This window comes from Pristiophorus japonicus, chromosome 11 (genome assembly GCF_044704955.1).
Source record: "Pristiophorus japonicus isolate sPriJap1 chromosome 11, sPriJap1.hap1, whole genome shotgun sequence".
Classification (NCBI taxonomy): domain Eukaryota; kingdom Metazoa; phylum Chordata; class Chondrichthyes; family Pristiophoridae; genus Pristiophorus; species Pristiophorus japonicus.
In genome coordinates, this window is record NC_091987.1 from 74,805,228 (window position 1) to 74,824,707 (window position 19,480).

Consider the following 19,480-nt stretch of genomic DNA (forward strand, 5'->3'; position numbering starts at 1 on the left):
TCCCCGGGAACGAAGCGGCTGTTTAATTCCCCCCCCCCCTCCCCGGGAACAAAGCGGCTGTTTAATTCCCCCCCCCCCTCCCCGGGAACAAAGCGGATGTTTAATTCCCCCCCCCCCCTCCCCGGGAACAAAGCGGCTGTTTAATTCCCCCCCCCCCCTCCCCGGGAACAAAGCGGATGTTTAATTCCCCCCCCCCCCTCCCCGGGAACAAAGCGGCTGTTTAATTCCCCCCCCCCCCTCCCCGGGAACAAAGCGGCTGTTTAATTCCCCCCCCCCCCTCCCCGGGAACAAAGCGGATGTTTAATTCCCCCCCCCCCCTCCCCGGGAACAAAGCGGTATGTTTAATTCCCCCCCCCCCCTCCCCGGGAACAAAGCGGATGTTTAATTCCCCCCCCCCCCTCCCCGGGAACAAAGCGGATGTTTAATTCCCCCCCCCCCCTCCCCGGGAACAAAGCGGCTGTTTAATTCCCCCCCCCTCCCCTCCCCTCCCCGGGAACGAAGCGGCTGTTTAATTCCCCCCCCCCCCCTCCCCGGGAACAAAGCGGATGTTTAATTCCCCCCCCCCCTCCCCTCCCCGGGAACAAAGCGGATGTTTAATTCCCCCCCCCCCCCCTCCCCGGGAACAAAGCGGCTGTTTAATTCCCCCCCCCCCTCCCCGGGAACAAAGCGGATGTTTAATTCCCCCCCCCCCTCCCCGGGAACAAAGCGGCTGTTTAATTCCCCCCCCCCCCTCCCCGGGAACAAAGCGGCTGTTTAATTCCCCCCCCCTCCCCTCCCCTCCCCGGGAACGAAGCGGCTGTTTAATTCCCCCCCCCCCTCCCCGGGAACAAAGCGGCTGTTTAATTCCCCCCCCCCCTCCCCGGGAACGATGCGGATGTTTAATTCCCCCCCCCCCTCCCCGGGAACAAAGCGGATGTTTAATTCCCCCCCCCCCTCCCCGGGAACAAAGCGGCTGTTTAATTCCCCCCCCCCCTCCCCGGGAACGATGCGGATGTTTAATTCCCCCCCCCCCTCCCCGGGAACAAAGCGGATGTTTAATTCCCCCCCCCCCCTCCCCGGGAACAAAGCGGCTGTTTAATTCCCCCCCCCTCCCCTCCCCGGGAACGAAGCGGCTGTTTAATCCCCCCCCCCCCTCCCCTCCCCCCTCTCTCTCCCTCCCTCCCTCCCTCCCTCCCGCTCAGCGGCACGAACGGCTGCAGAATTCTCCCTGCCTGAAGTACTTTCACACAGGTAGGAAGATGGTTTATTTAATCTTTTCTTTGCTTATAAATGTTTATTCAGGTTGGATTTATTTGTATAATATTTGTAGAAGTATAAATAAGGATTTATTATAGAATTTAATGAGTTCCCTTCCCCCCCCCCCTCCCCCCGCCTAATTTGTAACCTGCGCCTGATTTTTTAATGTGTAGAACAGGTTTTTTCAGTTCTACAAAAATCTTCACTTGCTCCATTCTACTTTAGTTTGGAGTACGTTTTCACTGTGGAAACTTTCAAATCAGGCGTCAGTGGCCGGACACGCCCCCTTTTGAAGAAAAAATTCTGTTCCAAAGTAGAACTGTTCTACCTGACTAGAACTGCAGAAAAAAAAATTTGGAAAATTGCGATTTCTAAGATAGTCCGTTCTCCACCAGCTGCTCCTAAAAATCAGGCGCAAATCATGTGGAAACTTGGGCCCAGATCTCTCTCATACTCGCACATTCTCTCTCTCACACACTCTCTCTCACTCACCGTAAAAATCACCCTCCTCTGCCCTTGCTTTGCTGGTGTGTGTGTGTGAGTGTGTGCACTGCTGCAGCCGCTGTCTCTCGCTGATGTTGGGAACGGGGACAGTGCCGGCACCGGGTTCCAGGCACAGAACCTGTACATGCATACTGGTAATGTCCATCTTTTGTTACTGTTTGTAGCTGATTGTATTGATTCATTAAAGTTTTAACTTATAAATGTAAACTCGCCCGAACGATTGTATTTATTCATTAAAGTTTTAACTTTAAAATGTAGTATCACCCTAATGGAAAAATCGTTTAACCGAAATAGTCCAATCCCCGAGGGACCCTGATAATCAAGAGTTGCCTGTATTGTTAAATTAGTATTTGATTATTTTTACATGAAATATTACCAGTTAATTAAAAAGCCCTATTTTCCCTCATTGAATGGGTCACTCTATGGAGTACTTTTCAGAGCTCCATGTTACTTACCTATGCAAACAAAGTATTAATATGGTACAGTTGTGTATTTCTTTTACCATTCCATTTTTAACATCAATCAACAGCTTTTAACCACATAGAGAAGGTAACATTTTGTGAAATTAGACCAAATTACATATAAAGGTTTGTTTTGAGGATTCTTCAGATGAATTTGATTGTCATGTCTATTTATCCCTTTAATGAATTGCAGAATGTAAAACATTCTATAACCATTAAAGCCAGTTTTTTAAAATTGCTACATCTGTCACAATTTTCTAACCACAATTTTCTAACTAAATTACTTATCCTGGTTGCACTTGTCTAGTCTACTCGCATTACAGCCTTGATGTCAATTGTTTTTTTTATTTGCAATGAAACTTCTGTTTTTTTAAAGGCATGCAGATGGCTCATTGAAGTTCTGGGATGCTTCTGCCAGTAAGTGTATATGCTACAACCTTCCCATGGTACTTTCAAATTCTTTAATGGCCTGTTCATAAATGTATTGAAGATTATATTAAGTTTAGTTACCATTTTATGTATCTTATAGTATGTGTGTGTATGGGCTAATAAAGCCATAGCAAGTGCCTAATATGCTGAAGGGCATTGGGGACCAGCTCTTTATATTATCAGGCACAGAGGAATGAGGCCTACTGTGCTGTAGTGGTATGCTGGGATGCTGCACACACAATGTGTCCAAACCTCATTAAGACCCTAGAAGTTATTTAATTAGGGAACTTAATGCTCCTGTAGTGTCAAAACAGCATTCTAGTTGCTGAGTACCTGTTTGGAACAGATATTTCATGGGGTGCCCGGAGGGGGTAAGAAAGAACAAAAATCTTGCTTCTCGGTAGTCCTCTCCTTTATATAAGGCCACGTTTCCTTTTTATTACTTTTTTTTGGCCTTTAACTGACAAATTTACCAAGGAGATTTACATCCCCAGTGTTGTGTAGGCATGCCTGTTCACTGTGTGATGTCTGTAACACTGTCATGCAACATTTAGTGTACTCTTGTACTGTACACACCTTACCAGTACATTCGAGGGTGTTGTTGCTGGAGACCCAGAGGTTGCCTGCACACGGCAGGTAACCCAGTATAAAAAGGAACACACAGCTTGTTGTAAGCACTCAGGAGCTGCTAATAAAGGACTGCAGGTCTGCACATTTTAAGTACCATACCCTGCCTCGTGGAGTCATTACTAAAGGTGCCTACATACACTACAACTGGCGACGGGAATACGGGATCACGAACTACACGCTCAACATGTCTAACCTCAGCAACTTTCAGCATTTTACAGAGGGGGAAGATTGGGGTGCCTTTGTGGAAAGATTGGAACACTTCTTTATAGCCAACGACCTGGACGAGGACACACCGGCCACACTACCGAACAAATGCAGGGCCATCCTGCTAAGCAGTTGTGGGCCCACCATCTACGGTTTCATCAGGGACTTACTAGCCCCGGAGAAGACAACCACCAAGAACTATGAGGAACTTGTAACAATCATACAGGAACAACTAAAACCGAAAAAAAGCATCCTCACAGCCAGACACTTACCGGCGACCTGAGGTCCAAGAAATTGCCAAGTATGCTGCACACTTAAGAAGACTAGCTGCACCGTGTGAGTTTGGCGACCACCTTAATGAAGCACTAAGGGACATATTTGTCATCGGAATCGGCCAAGAAGGCCTCCTACACAAATTGCTCTCGGCTGACATCATGGTCGCCCTGCAGAAAGCAATTCAAGTGAGCCAGGCCTACATGGTTTCGGCCAGCGACTCCAGGCAAATACTGACCCAGGACTCTAAACCGGCGAGCGCCGTGCACCGCATGGACACTTCTAAAGGCAGAAATGCTGCCCCAAGTCCCGCAACCCTGAGTCCGCCACATGGGGCAAACCGGGTGGCCCATGCTGGCGCTGTGGAGGAAACCACAGGGCCCACCAGTGCCGCTACAAAGACTATGCATGCAAAGGCTGCAAAGAAAAAGGGCACCTTCAGAGAATGTGCAGAAAAGGCTGTACTCACCGTGTCTCTGATGAGTTGGTTAATCACCGGGCTCCGACACAGATGAAGATGAAGCTGCTCAAACCCTGGAAGAAGAGTATGGAATCTTTACCTGCTCCACCGGAAGTTCTCCGTGGATGATGCAAGTGGACATCGATGGGGTCCCAGTCTCCATGGAGATCGACACAGGGGCGAGCCAGTCTGTGATGAGCCAAATGACCTTTGAAAAAATTTGGAGGAATCCTGCCACTCGACCAAAACTGTCTCCTGTCCAGGCAAAGCTGCTCACCTATACCAAAGGTAAAATCCAAATCGTTGGCAGTGTAGACGTCCAGGTCTCCCAGGGCGGCGTGTTGCACAAACTCCCCCTGTGGATTGTAGCTGGCTTCAGTCCCAAGCTGCTGGGCAGGAATTGGATGAACCAGGTCCACATCAGGCGAAGTGGTGCTATGGAAGGAAAAGGCACCACAGCCTGCCTGCAGCAAGACCACAAAATGGCTGCAGCACCACAAGCATGTGGACGAAAAGAGCACCACAGAATGGCTGCAGCACCACAGGCAGCAGACCTGTATTCAAAATGGCCTCCTCCATGCCACGAGGAGGAGCATCATGTGACATCGAGCGGCCAATCAGATTTGAAAGCTCCCTTAAAGGAGACCGGTAACCAAAAAAATTTAAAGGGGAAGTTCCAACTCTTTGAGTACACGGACTTTAAAGCTAAAGATGCAAATAAAGGGTGCAAGTATGAAAATGTATGCAATGTAACCATGAATTGTGATGCTGGTTTAACTAATGTGACTAATGAGATGAATGCAGGTGTCAGTAAGGTTAAGAACAAGTTTATTATGCTTAACAATAATGATAGAGATTGTGAAATGCCGAATGTAACCATGTCTGTTGAAACCAGGACACCAAAAGTGATGCAAGTGCTAGAATGTATAATGCAGGCTCGACTATGTGTGATCAGAGCCAAGGTGTCATGTATACCAGTAGGACACTGCCAAAGGACATTGGGTCCTACAGGGACCATGCTGATGCCAATGGAATCCCCCTGTGGGAGACCCCCTGGTCCAGCAGGCTACCTGACCATGTAGCCTGGACCTTTGGAACGAATGTGATGCCCCTTTCAGGACACACACACAGGCAGTGGGAGCAGACCCACTACAGGGTCAGTGGTCAATGGGCAGCCCAGCCACCACCAATGGCAACCGGCACCAGACCAGCCCTACAGCCCCGGGCCACCAGGGCCAACACCAGAAGCATGAGGCCAATACCCTCCAGCTTCCCTGGCAAACCCTGGGATGACCTGACCCTCATCTCCATTGATGGACAAGGAGCCCACCCAGTCTTGTGGCCCTGCCCACCACCCCACAACTACCCACATCACAGTGTATACACACCACCCACTGCTGCCGTGGCTACCTCCCCGAGGGATCCCACAACAGTGACACCCACTTGGTTTGTGTGTGAGGGAGGGGAAACGTACGAGGCCAGCCTCAAGCACAGGGGTCACACCTGGCAACCACACAACCCTCACCACAACCCCCCATAGCCCACCACTGATCACCTCCCCTGGTCATGACAATAAGGATATGAAAAATGCTCAGGGGGGAGTATTGTTGAGTAGGCATGCCTGTTCACCGTGTGATGTCTGTAACACTGTCATGCAACATTGAATGTACCCTTGTACTGTACACACCTTACTGGTACACTAGAGGGTGTTGTTGCTGGAGACCCAGGGGTTGCCTGCGCACAGCAGGTAACCCAGTATAAAAAGGAACACACAGCTTGTCAGCACTAAAGGACTGCAGGTCTGCACAGTTTAAGTACCATACCCTCCCTCGTGGAGTCATTACCAAAGATGCCTACATACACTACACCCAGCAACTGAATTTTTTCATAAAATGACAGCGTCGTTAAGGCAGACAGCAGCCCTTCACTTGCTGCTGGTCTCCACCTGTGGCATTCCCAGCACATCATGCACTGGTGGTAGGAGCATTACGAAGTTATTTAAATGAGCTGACCTCACATTATCGTACATGGTCAGCTCATTTCAGTGCAGATGTGGCCAGCGCCTGATTCACTGCAGTCTCTGTGCCACGACCACATTGTCAGCTTTATGATATGAAGTTTAGTTTTTGATTAGAGTGGTTTAAAAAATTAGTTTACACTTATTAGTAAAATATGGTGAATTTTTTTTTCAAAACTGTAGTTTTTGAGGCGGAAGGGTGAATTTTAATGTTAATTAAGGTGGTGAATGTGGTGTGGAATAGAATCCATTTTCCCCTTTAGTCACTTAGGGCCGAAGTTTCCACATGATTCGCGCCTGATTTTTAGGAGCAACTGGTGGAGAACGGACTATTTTAGAAATCGCAATTCTCCACATTTTTTTTTCTGCAGTTCTAGTCAGATAGAACAGTTCTAGTTTAGAACAGAATTTTTTCTTCAAAAGGGGGCGTGTCTGGCCACTGACGCCTGATTTGAAAGTTTCCACAGTGAAAATGTACTCCAAACTAAAGTAGAATGGAGCCAGTGAAGATTTTTGTAGAACTGAAAAAACTTGTTCTACACATTAAAAAATCAGGCGCATGTTACAAATTAGGCGTCCAGAACGAGGTGGGTGGGGGGGGGGGGAAGGGAACTCATTAAATTCGACAATAAATCCTTATTTATACTTCTACAAATATTATACAAATAAATCCAACCTGAATAAACATTTATAAGCCAAGAAAAGATTAAATAAACCATCTTCCTACCTGTGTGAAAGTGCTTCAGCCAGGGAGAATTCTGCAGCCGTTCGTGCCGCTGAGCGGGAGGGGGAGAGAGAGAGAGAGAGGGAGGGAGAAGAGAGGGGGGGGGGGAGAAGAGAGAGCGGGGGGTGGGGGGTGGGGGGAAGAGAGAGAGGATGGGGGGAAGGGGGTGGAAGAGAGAGGTGGGGAGAGGGGAACAGGAGCGGGTGTCGGGTCGGGTCGGGGCGGGGGGAGCGGGCCTCGGGTCGGGGGGGGGGAGCGGGTCTCCGGTCGGGTCGGGTCGAGCGGGTCTCGGGTCGGGGCGGGGGTGGGGGGAGCGGGCCTCAGGTCGGGTCGGCAGCGGGTGTCAGGTCGGGGCGGGCGGGAGCGGGTCTCGGGTCGGGGCGGGGGGGGGTGGTGGAGCGGGTGTCGGGTCGGGGCGGGGGGGGGAAGCGGGTCTCGGGTCTCGGGTGGGAGCGGGGGTCGGGTCGGGGCGGGGGGGTGGTGGAGCAGGTGTCGGGTCGGGGGGGGGGAGCGGGTCTCGGGTCGGGGGGGGGGGGAGCGGGTCTCGGGTCTCGGGTCGGGGCGGTGGGGAGCAGGAGCTGGCCGTGGGAGGAGCCTCATTGACGCAGCCCCAGTGAGGCCATTCAGCCAGGGCTAGGGGCTGCGTGCTTCGGGCCCCTCCCACACAGTTCGGCGCCTGGAGCTACTGCACTTGCGTGCCGACTGTAGCGCACATGTGCAGAGGTCCTAGCACTGTTTTCAGCGCCGGGACCTGGCTCCGCCCCCCCACAGCTCGTGCTGGCTGCGCCGAGTGCCACAGGACCTGTAAGTAGGTGGAGAATACCGAGCATTTTTTTAGGCGCCGTTTTAGGAGCGAAAAACGGGCATCCAGGTCGGAGGGGCGCCCGTTTTTTTTCTTGTGGAAACTTGGGCCCTTAGTGTCAGCATAAAGCACTCACAGGTCAGACTTAGCATTGCCATATACAGAATAAAGTTTCCTTTACTCTGCCCCAACAACGTATCTTAATTCGCCCCCAGCCTCAGAAGGACACCAGCGGTGCTCTTTAAAAGGTTATACCTTCGACTTGAACTTTATTTTTGTCAGGTGTGTTTCTTTGCCAACAGCTACAGTGGTTACCAGCAAGTTGTATTTTGTCATGCTCAAATGCAAAGTTCAAGCTAGATAGATTTCCAGAAAGATAAAAGTAAAAACTCAATAGCGTAATGAGAAAATTAAACATCAGGTTATCAAACCTGACTAGAAAATGGAAAGAAATTCACTATTTTTGCCAACTAGCGTTAAACTCAACTTCTATTTTTGATTTATCAATTGTTTCTTTAAGCACCACTGCTACTTTTTAACTGATCTGATTGTTTATGTCTGTCCTTTGCTAGTAACTCTTCAAGTATTATACAAGCTGAAAACCTCCAAAGTGTTCGAAAAGCAGAAGGTGAAAGATGGAAAGCAAATTGCAGAGATTGTAGAAGAGGATCCCTATGCTATACAAATGATCAGTTGGTGTCCAGAGAGCAGAGTTTTCTGTGTCGTGGGCATCTCAGCACATGTGATTGTTTACAGATTCAGCAAGCATGAAGTTACTGCTGAGATAGTGGTGAGTCTCTAATTACAGACCTTTTATTCTTCCTCCCTCTTGTGTTGCCACAAGCAACAAAGTTGTTATTTTCCATGATGAGATCCAATTTTAGTGGTGCTGTAGTTATATGCATTTGCATTTTTATGTTAGACAACAATATTAATGAGTGGGCTTATAATTACAGCTTATAATTACCAAATACAATTTTTTGCAGTAGTGTATATCTTTGAATTCAGTTATTCCAAAAGTGAAATTGAATTAATTAACGTGACTTTTGGTAGGAGTGGTGGTGGTGGGGAGTGGGGGGGGAATAGATAGTTGCTCACATCTCTAATTTAGCTCTTTTTATTTTCCAGACAGATTAAAACAGTTTCATACATATATATAGGCCTGGATTTTGTGGTGGACAGTGGTGAATGCCTTTGCTTCGCCTTTGACCGCAAATTCCAAGCCAATATGTATGGACACCACTAAACCTTTAGTAGTACAGCCTGTAGATCATTTATACAACAACAACAATTTATATTTATAAAGCAGCTTTAATACGGTGAAACGTCCCAAGGCGCTTCACAGGAATATTATGCGATAAAAATTTGACACGAGCCGCATCAATAGAAATTAGCGCAAGTGACCAAAAGCTTGGTCAATAAGCTATGTTTTAAGGAGAGTCTTGAAGGAGGATAGAGAGATGGAAAGATTTAGACAAGGAGTTCCAAAGTTTGGGGCCTAAGCAACAGAAGGCACAGCCATCAATGGTTGAGCGATTACAGTCAGGGATACTCAGGAGGGCAGAATTAAGAGGAGCACAGGCATCTTGGCGGGGGGGTGGTGGGTGGGGCGGGCTGAAGGAGATTACAGAGATGGGAGGGGCAAAGCCCTGGAGGGATTTGAAAATAAGGATGAGAATTTTGAAATCGAGGCATTACTTAACCGGAAGCTAATGTAGGTCAGCGAGCACAGGAGTGAGCGGGATTTGGTGCGAGTTAGGACACGGGCAGCCGAGTTTTGGATCACCTCTAGTTTAAGTAGGGTACAATGTGGGAGGCCAGCCAGGAGTGCATTGGAATAATCAAATCTAGAGGTAACAAAGGCACGGATGAGGGCTTCAGCAGCGGATGAGCAGAGGCAAGGGCGGAGACTGGTGATGTAATGGATACAGTACACCTAGCATTAATGAGATAATGCAGATATATAGAAAGAACAAAAAAAATGCAAGTAGTTGGGGTGAGGTAAAAAGGCATTTCCTGCTCCCCTCTGCTTCCCGCCTTTTGGAGGTACTAGTCCCTCTGCAATACTTTGTCCATTTTTCCTCAACCCCACTTCCAGCTGTCCTTACCCTGGCATCTTCCCCTGAAAGTGTAAGAGATGCAACATTTGTCCATTTATCTCCTCCTACACCACTATCCAGGGTCCCAAATCTTGTATACTATATTAACTGCTGGCGTGTGGCTTCCTGTACATTGAAGAGGCCATATACAGATTAGGTGAGTGCTTTCTGGACATTTCTGTTCTGTCCGCAGGTGTGACCCCCCAACCTGCCGGATGCTCGCTACTTTAACTTCTCCTTTCTATTCACGCTCTGACCTCCCCTTGTGCACCTTGGGACATTGTTTCTGCCTTAAAGGCCCTATATAAATGCAAGTTAGAGTTTTTGGTCTTTTACACCGCTCTAATGAAGCTCAACGTAAATGCCTGGAGGGAGGGGAGGTGGGTTGACATTTGAATCAGAGATCATTCATCAGAACACAGCGCTGGTGGGGAATGGAATCGACCCATTCATTTTCTCTTTCGATTGGTGGATCCACCATTTTTTGCTTACATTTTGTTTTTTAATTTCATATCTGCTGTGCCTGTAGCTTTTTTTTCACTTTATTTTTTCTTTATTTCTCATGTTTTTGTGTATATGAATCTCTTCTGTGTCTTTTCACCCCCACATTATTTGCACTTTCTTTTGTCTTTCCTATGTGACTCACTGATGATCTTTTATATCTCCTAACTACTTTTCATTAAGTGGTTTACGGGTAATTTAATAGATTAACTCCCTCGCTGTGATTAGTGTATCTCCTGCATCAGCTACATTTGCCAGCATTGTTAACGCTACCTGGCAACGACTGGAGATTGAACTGTCTGAGTGAGCTGAGAGCTAGGTGCAGAGGTACCATCTGCTGCAAGAACATGTAAAATGGCAGTTATATTTTGAATATTAATATAAAACAGGCTCAGAAGTTCAGGAGTATGCGGGGGAGGACAGGGTGAGGCTAGTTCTGAGGCTCACCAGATATTGGGTCTTGGACCTCATTATAATGGAGCCAGTGTGGCACAACTACCCGCCGGCGAAGACTGGAGAAAAATCACTGCTGCTAGAATTCCCAATTTCAGCCACGCTACTCTGGAGAAGTGGCAGATGGAGGCCAGACACCTTCCCACAGGGAGGGAAAATCAGAAGGTCAATTGTTCCTCAATCACTCACGCTGTGGAGTTTTGGTGGAGGCATGGGAGCATCCTCTAAACTACATGTGATGATGATGAAAACTAGCAAGAGGGAAAATAAATTGCAGGGTAAACATACTTGTAAAAAGTTTGCAATCCTTAAGGCGAGAAATTGTGCTTAATATTGTCTTGAAATCTTTGTGTTTCTAGGCTCTGGAACTGCGATTACAGTATGAAGTTGAAGATATTGTTACTCCAGAACCTGAATCTGTACCGCCATTCACTGATACTTCTTCCCAGCTTTCCTTTTCAAAGACTCCAGCATTATCTGGTAGTGCAAATACATTAACACCAGAGGGAGTAAAGGACAGCATCCCATGTCTCAAGTAAGAGTGTGAGATTAATTTTCACACTGCTGTATCCCATCGTTTATATTCTCTTTCAACCAAGAGGCAGGGACATTCTGAGATAAAGAATACTCCATGTCTGCCATCAGTAGCACTTCATAATCATATTACAAGGAGTGAGGCTCCCTGAGGCCTTATGCTGCCGAGGTACAGCACCACCTGTTGCCACCATTATAAAAATATATTATTTTATCCATATATAGAATCAGGATTAGCACATTGAGAGCCTGATTGAAAATATTTTATAGGGTGTTGGCACCTAAAATAATTTCAGAAGTTATGCATCTTTATTTAACTCTTGGAATACTGAATATCTGTGGATTTCAAAATGCACATCATCCTTATGCCTACAAGACAAAAAAAAATAGAGAGAGAAGATAGATTATGAGAGTAAACTAACAAGAAATATAAAAACAGAGCTTCTACAGGTATATAAAAAGGAAGAGAGTAGATAAATAAACGTTGGTCCCTTAGAGGATGAGACTGGGGAATTAATAATGGTAAACAGGGAAATGTCAGAGAATTTGAACAAATATTTTGTATCGGTCTTCATGGTAGAAGACACTAAAAACATCCCAATAATAGATAATCAAGGGGCTGTAGGGAGTGGGGGGGGGAGGGGGGCCACTTAAAACAATCACTATCTCTGGAGAAAAAGTACTAGGCAAACTAATGGGACTAAAGGTGGACAAGTACCCTGGACCTGATGGCCTGCATCCTCGGGTCTTAAAAGAAGTGGCTGCAGAAATAGTGGATGCACTGGAAATCTCCTGCAATGGCCTCTCTTCCCACTCCCGCATCGTTACCTCTGGTGTCCCCCAAGGATCTGTCCTTGGCCCCCCTCTTATTTCTCATCTATATGCTGCCCCTTGGAGATATCATCTGAAAACATGGAGTCAGGTTCCACATGTATGCTAACGACACCCAGCTCTACCTCTCCACCACTTCTCTCGATCCCTGTTTGATATCTAAATTGTCAGATTGCTTGTCCGACATCCAGTACTGGATGAGCAAAAATTTTCTCCAAATAAATATTGGGAAGACCGAATCCATTATCTTTGGTCCCCGCCACTAACTGCGTTCCCTAACCACTGACTCCATCCCTCTCCCTAGCATCAATCTTAGGGTGAACAAGACTGTTCGCAATCTAGGTATCATATTTGACCCTGAAATGAGTTTCCAGCCACACATCCGCGGCATAACTAAAACCGCCTTTTTCCACCTCCATAACATTGCCTGCCCCTGCCTCGGCTCTACTGCTGCTGAAAACCTCATTCATGCCTTTGTTACGAGTGTTTGAAGACCAGGCCATCAAAACTGCCACCAAGCTCATGGTCTACAGGGCTGTAGTAATACCCGCCCTCCTGTATGGCTCAGAGACATGGACCATGTACAGTAGACACCTCAAGTCGCTGGAGAAATACTACCAATGATGTCTCCGCAAGATCCTACAAATCCCCTGGGAGGACAGACGCACTAACATTAGCATCCTCGACCAAGCCAACATCCCCAGCATTGAAGCACTGACCACACTTGATTAGCTCCGCTGGGCAGGCCACATAGTTCGCATGCCAGACACGAGACCCCCAAAGCAAGCTCTCTACTCAGAACTCCTTCACAGCAAACGAGCCAAAGGTGGGCAGAGGAAAGGTTACAAGGACACACCCTCAAAGCCTCCCTGATAAAGTGCAACATCCCCACTGATACCTAGGAGTCTCTGGCCAAAGACCGCCCTAAGTGGAGGAAGTGCATCCGGGAGGGCGCTGAGCACCTCGAGTCTCATCGCCAAAAGCATGCAGAAATCAAGCGCAGGCAGCGGAAAGAGGGTGCGGTAAATCTGTCCCATCCACCCCTTCCCTAAATAGCTATCTGTCCCACCTGTGACAGTCTGTGGCTCTCGTATTGTAGCAAGTCCTCCTCGATTCCGAGGGACTGCCTATGATGATGATGATGACCTCTAGACTTGACTATTCCAACTCACTCCTGGCCGGCCTCCCACATTCTACACTACGTAAACTTGAGGTCATCCGAAACTCAGCAGCCTGTGTACTAACGCGCACCAAGTCACGATCACCCATCACCTCTGTGCTTTCTGACCTGCTTTGGCTCCTGGTTAAACAATGCCTTGATTTCAAAATTTTCATCCTTGTTTACAAATCACTCCATGGCTTTGCTCCACCCTATCTCTGTAATCATTTTCAGCCTCACAACCCCACAAGATGTTGCTCTCCACAAATTCTGGCCTCTTGAACATCCCTCATTATAACTGCTCAACCATTGGTGGCCGTGCCTTCAGCTGTTTGGTCCCTAAGTTCTAGAACTCCCTCCCTAAACCTCTCCATCTCTCTACCTCTCTTTCCTCCTTAAAGATGCTCCTTAAAACCTACCTCTTTAAACAAGCATTTGGTCATCTGCCTTAATTTCTTCTTTTATGGTTCAGTCTCAAATTTATCTGTTTTGTTTTGTAACACTTTTGTGAAGTGCCTTGGGACATTTTACTACTTTAAGGGTGCTATATAAATATAAGTTATTATTATTATTGGTTGTAATCTACCAAAATTCCCTGGATTCTGGAGAGGTCCTAGCAGATTGGAAAACCGCAAAGGTAACGCCACTATTTAAGAAGGGAGGGAAACAGAAAGCAGGAAACTATAGACCAGTAAACCTAACATCTGTCATTGGGAAAATGCTGGAGTCCATTATTAAGGAAGTAGTAGCAGGACATTTAGAAAATCATAATACAGTCAAGCAGAGTCAACATGATTTTATGAAAGGGAAATCATGTTTGACAAATTTGCTAGAGTTCTTTTGAGGATAAATGAGCAGGGTGGATAAAGGGGAACCAGTAGATGTAATGTTTTTGGAATTCCTGAAGGCATTCGATAAGGTTCCAAATAAAAGGTTACTGCACAAAATAAGAGCTCACGGGGTTGGGGGTAATATATTAGCATGGATAGGGGATTGGCTAACGAACAGAAAAGAGAGAGTCGGGATAAATGGGTCTTTTTCAGGTTAGCAAACAGTAACTAGTGGGGTGCCACAGGGATTAGTGCTGGGGCCTCAACTATTTACAATCTATATTAATGACTTGAATGAAGGGACCAAGTGTAATGTAGCCGAATTTGCTGATGATACAAAGATAGGTAGGAAAGCAAATTGTGAGGAGGATACAAAGATCTACAAAATGGGCAAAAATTTGGCCAATGGCGTATATTGTGGGAAAATGTGAGGTTATCCACTTTGGTAGGAAAAGTAAAAAAGCAAATTATTATTCAAATGGAGGGACATTATAAAATGCTGCGGTACAGAGGGATCTGGGGTTCATTGTATATGAAACACAAAAAATTAGCATGCAGGTACAGCAAGTAATTAGGAAGGCAAATGGAATGTTGGCCTTTATTGCAAAGGGGATGAAGTATAAAAGTAGGGAAGTTTTGCTACAACTGTACAGGGCGTTGGTGAGACCACAACCAGAGTACTGCGTACGGTTTTGGTCTCCTTATTTAAGGAGGGATATACTTGCATTGGAGGCAGTTCAGAGAAAATTCACCGGGTTGATTCCTGAGATGAATGGGTTGTCTTATGAAGAAAGGTTGAGCAGGTTGGGCCTATACTCATTGGAGTTTAGAATATGAGAGGTGATCTTATTGAAACGTATAAGATTCTGAGGGGGCTTGACAGGGTAGATGCAGAGAGGATGTTTCACCTCGTGGAGAATCTAGAACTAGGGGGCATAGTTTCAGAATAAGGGTTCACGCATTTAAAATGGAGATGAGGAGGAATTTCTTCTCTTAGAGGGTTGTGAATCAGTGGAATTTTCTACCCCAGAAATCTCTAGAGGCTGGGTCATTGAATATATTTAAGGTGGAGATAAACCGATTTTTGAGTGATATGGGAGTCAAGGTTAATGGGGAGCAAGTAGGGAAGTGGAGTTGAGGCCATGATCTTATTGAATGGCGGAGCAGGCTCGAGGGGCTAAATAGTCTATTCCTGCTCCTATTTCTTAAAAGAACATAAGAAATAGGAGCAGGAGTAGGCCATACGGCCCCTCAAGCCTACTCCGCCATTCAATACGATCATGGCCGATCCGATCATGGACTCAGGTCCACCTCCCTGCCCGCTCCCTATAACCCCTTATTCCCTTATCGTTTAAGAAACTGTCTATTTCTGTCTTAAATGTATTCAATCTACCAAAATTCCCTGGATTCTGGAGAGGTCCCAGCTTCCACAGCTCTCTGAGGCAGTGAGTTCCACCGATCCACAACACTCTGAGCGAAGAAATTTCTCCTCATCTCAATTTTAAATGGATGGCCCCTTATTCTAAGATTTTGCCCTCTATTCTAGTCTCTCCTATCAGTGGAAACATCCTCTCTGCATCCACCTTGTCAAACCCCCTCATAATCTTATACATTTCGATAAGATCACCTCTCATTCTTCTAAATTCCAGTAAGCAGAGGCCCAATCTACTCAACCTTTTCTCATAAGACAACCCCCTCATCTCCGGTATCAACCTAGTAAACCTTCTCTGAACTGCCTCCAAAGCAAGTATATCCTTTCGTAAATATGGAAACCAAAACTGCACATGGTATTCCAGGTGTGACCTCACCAATACCCTGTATAGCTGTAGCAAGACTTCCCTGCTTTTGTACTCCATTCCCTTTGCGATAAAGGCCAAGATTCCATTGGCCTTCCTAATCACTTGCTGCATACTAACCTTTTGTGTTTCTTGCACAAGTACCCCCAGGTCCCGCTGTACTGCAGCACTTTGCAATCTCTCTCCATTTAAATAATAACCTGCTCTTTGATTTTTTTTCTGCCAAAGTGCATGACCAAAAAACAGCTTCTTTAATTTGTTGCGGCTGAATATTATATACTACAGATAATTTGCAGCATTTTCTATTTACAGTATTTTCAAAATAAACCTTTAAAAATATCTTGCCTTCCCATGTGGTATTCTAGTATTCCTTCAGAATTCAAATACATTCAATTCACATTAATATTTTGAGTCACCTAAATCAATCACATCCAAAGCAGGAAGCCAAATTTATATAAAAACGGGAGTCCCATGACATGATATTATCAAGATCACCAGCTTGGAGGTGTTACTGAGTCAACAGTTCAGAGAGGCTAAACACATGGTTGAAATAAAAACAGAAAATGCTGGAAATCTCAGCAGGTCAGGCAGCATCTGTGGAGAGAAACTAGAATTAACGTTTCGGGTCTGTGACCTTCATCAGAACTGGAAAAGTTCGAGATGTAACAGATTCTTAAGGTAGTACAGGAAAGAACAAAAGGGAAAGTCTGTGATAGGGTGTAAGGCAAAAGAGATAGAGTGCCTTCCACCCTATCACAGACCTTCCCTTTTGTTCTTCCTCCCCTCCCCCTTTCAGTGCCTTAAGAATCTATTACATCTCGTACTTTTCCAGTTTTGACGAAGGGTCACAGACCCGAAACTTTAACTGTTTCTCTCCACAGATGCTGCCTGACCTACTGAGATTTCCAGCATTTTCTGTTTGTGTTTCAGATTCCAGCATCCGCAGTATTTTGCTTTTGTACACGGTTGAAATGACTGCTTTGAAACAACTTGTGTGGATGACAGCTTGCAGCTGCTGATAATTTAGTCTCCCTTGCAATCTTTATGAACATTTAGATTTTATTGTTTACATGGGTTGGAAGTAATAACTTTTTTCATGTTTTAATCTTTGCTCCAACACCAATTAACACTTCTGAAAATTGACGACAATGGAGAGTGAAATTCAACTTCTGAAGGAAACTCAGATGGGGTGTAAAGCGTGTGACCGTTCCGTTACTGAACATTTTATCTGAGAGCTGCTGCGATGTTAGCAGTGGCCCGATCTTGCACTCCTTTTCGCCAGCGGGCTCTTCTTATCACGTCGGCTCCATTGAAACGAGGCATCGGGTCTCATCATTCAGATGCAGGTGGTGCAACTTATTCCACCCCCTCCCCGCGAAATGAGCACACCCAAATTTCTGGTCCAAAGATTCTGCGATACTATTCGAAGCAGCGCACTGAATCCTAGCCGTTATTCACCCCCACCATCAAAACTAATTATCTAATTTTGCTGTTTGTGGGACTTTGCTGTGCATAAATTGGCTGCGGTATTTACCTACATAACAGTAGTGACTGATTGGATGTGAAGCACATTGGAGCGTCCTGAGGACAAAAGGCGCTATATAAATGCGAGTTATTTTCTTTTCCTCGTGTTTTTATTCTCGAACCTCCTTTCCCTTTGTTCAAGTGTCCTTCTTCCCTCTGACTGACTTTAGATGGTTTCTCATTTTGATGTGTTCTCTTTTTCTCAATGATTTTTTGTGTTTAAACAATACCATTTTTATGCTGCATTCTCTTGTCTTACTTCAGCTGGTTGTTTCTTGCCTCCTTTCAGATGCACCTTGCTTTTCAAATTGCATCTAGTTTGTACTCATCCTCCCTTGTCTGACCAAATCTCAGCACCAGATTGTTGGAAGTGGTGAAAACGAGTGGAAACATTAGTGAGTTTAAAAAGCAAGGTATGTCTCAAAAGAAAATAGAGCAACGATTGGGTGAATAAAGAGGGTTTGTAAATCGGGGGAAGCAAAGGTTATTAACGAGCAAGACACAACATTGAAAAATCAATGAAGACACAAAGAAACCTGTAAAAGCCACGGTAAGCAAACAGTGGAGTAAAGACAAAGGAAGCTCATAGAAAACAACAGGACCAAAGATTGGAAGATGTAAGTAGACGGACCAGCAAGTAATATCCAACAGCAAACTAAATACAGTTTTTTGGGATAATATGGAGGCATATATTAAACCAATTTCAAGAAAAGGAGCGCTAACCATAACAGGAGTAAAGACTTGCAAAAACAGTTATCATATCCTCTAACTGCCATTGACTCCTTGAGGTAGACTTTAACTTAAGGCAGTTATTGGGCGAGCAGGTCGCACACCCAATGCCGGGCCTCATTTAAATCGGATTGGCAGGCTGCCCACATAATTTCAACATTGATGGGCAGTTCGCCAAATCTGAGGGCAGGATTTCCAGCATTCTTCCAGCCCAGCTAAAGAGTGAATGTACCTCTTAAAGTGAGGTGTCATTCTACTCAGCTAAGTTCAGTGCTGCCGGTAAGATGATTCTGAACTTCAAAATGTCTCAGACAAGGGTACTGTGATTCTGTGATACAGCGGTGGAGCTGCTAATGGAATAGGTGAGGGCACGCAAGAAGGTCCTGTTCTTCTCAAATGGCAGCAACGTACTCAAGGAGACGTGGAGGGAGGTGGAAGATGTCATGAACGCTTGCTCCATTACCTTTCCTAGGATGCAGATTCAATGCCAGAAGCACTGAAACTATGTGACCCAAACAACAAGGGTGAGTATGCAGTCTTTCCGTCTCTATTCTTGTACATTATACTTGGCCACGGCACTCACCCAACATTCTAAACACTTCCCTCCACTGCACCACATGCTTCTCCATCAAACATAAAGGGACACTACCAACTGCCCTCTCATTCTAATCACACACTCACTTGATGCTGCTGTTCTCACCACATGCAGTAACAGCATTATGGTTTTACCTCGTAACAATTGCTGAACATTTCACTGTTCTGCTGACGGCTTTCTCATTTCACAGGGGAACCACTTCCTTGCATATCCTGCTTGCAACTTGCTGCATGTACAATTTTATGAAGTTGACAATGGCCACTCACCAACTCTCCCTCTTTCTGAAGAAGAGGTTGGCTCGCCACTCAAGGGATCATCATCGGGTGAGACTGCAGCCTCCCTCCAGGCCCTCCCCCAGATGGAGCTGGAAGTTATAGATATAATCGGCAGTTAGAGAGAGGTACATTGGCGACAGCGAGGCTAAAGATCACACTCAGCGGGGTGTCCACCGATTACTTGGACGCTTTCACTTTCCTGAAACAATTGCATCTATAGACAATTTGACAATTTAGTTCTGCTACTGCCTAGCCTTTCCATGCCATGCTGACCTTTGTCCCTCTTTCCTTGTTCTAGGTCAATCTGAAGACTGGGAGCGTGCAGAACATTATGGGCTCAATTTTCCCTGGTCATTTGCGGCGTTTTTTTGGCACGCGGTTTTTTCTGGCATATTTTTTTTTCCAAGTTTCCCC

At 46.0% G+C, this 19,480-nt stretch overlaps 1 protein-coding gene across 7 annotated transcripts in view; it reads left to right on the forward strand.

Annotated features, from left to right (window-relative positions):
* LOC139276085 (syntaxin-binding protein 5-like) overlaps nucleotides 1-19,480 on the forward strand; it is a 671,748-nt gene that overhangs the window by 501,375 nt on the left and 150,893 nt on the right. For all 7 annotated transcript variants that reach the window (XM_070893547.1, XM_070893550.1, XM_070893548.1 and 4 more), the window contains exons 14-16: nucleotides 2,578-2,618; nucleotides 8,313-8,530; nucleotides 11,153-11,328. In XM_070893547.1, the coding sequence (XP_070749648.1) occupies nucleotides 2,578-2,618; nucleotides 8,313-8,530; nucleotides 11,153-11,328 (435 nt within the window). The remainder of the gene's footprint in view (nucleotides 1-2,577; nucleotides 2,619-8,312; nucleotides 8,531-11,152; nucleotides 11,329-19,480) is intronic.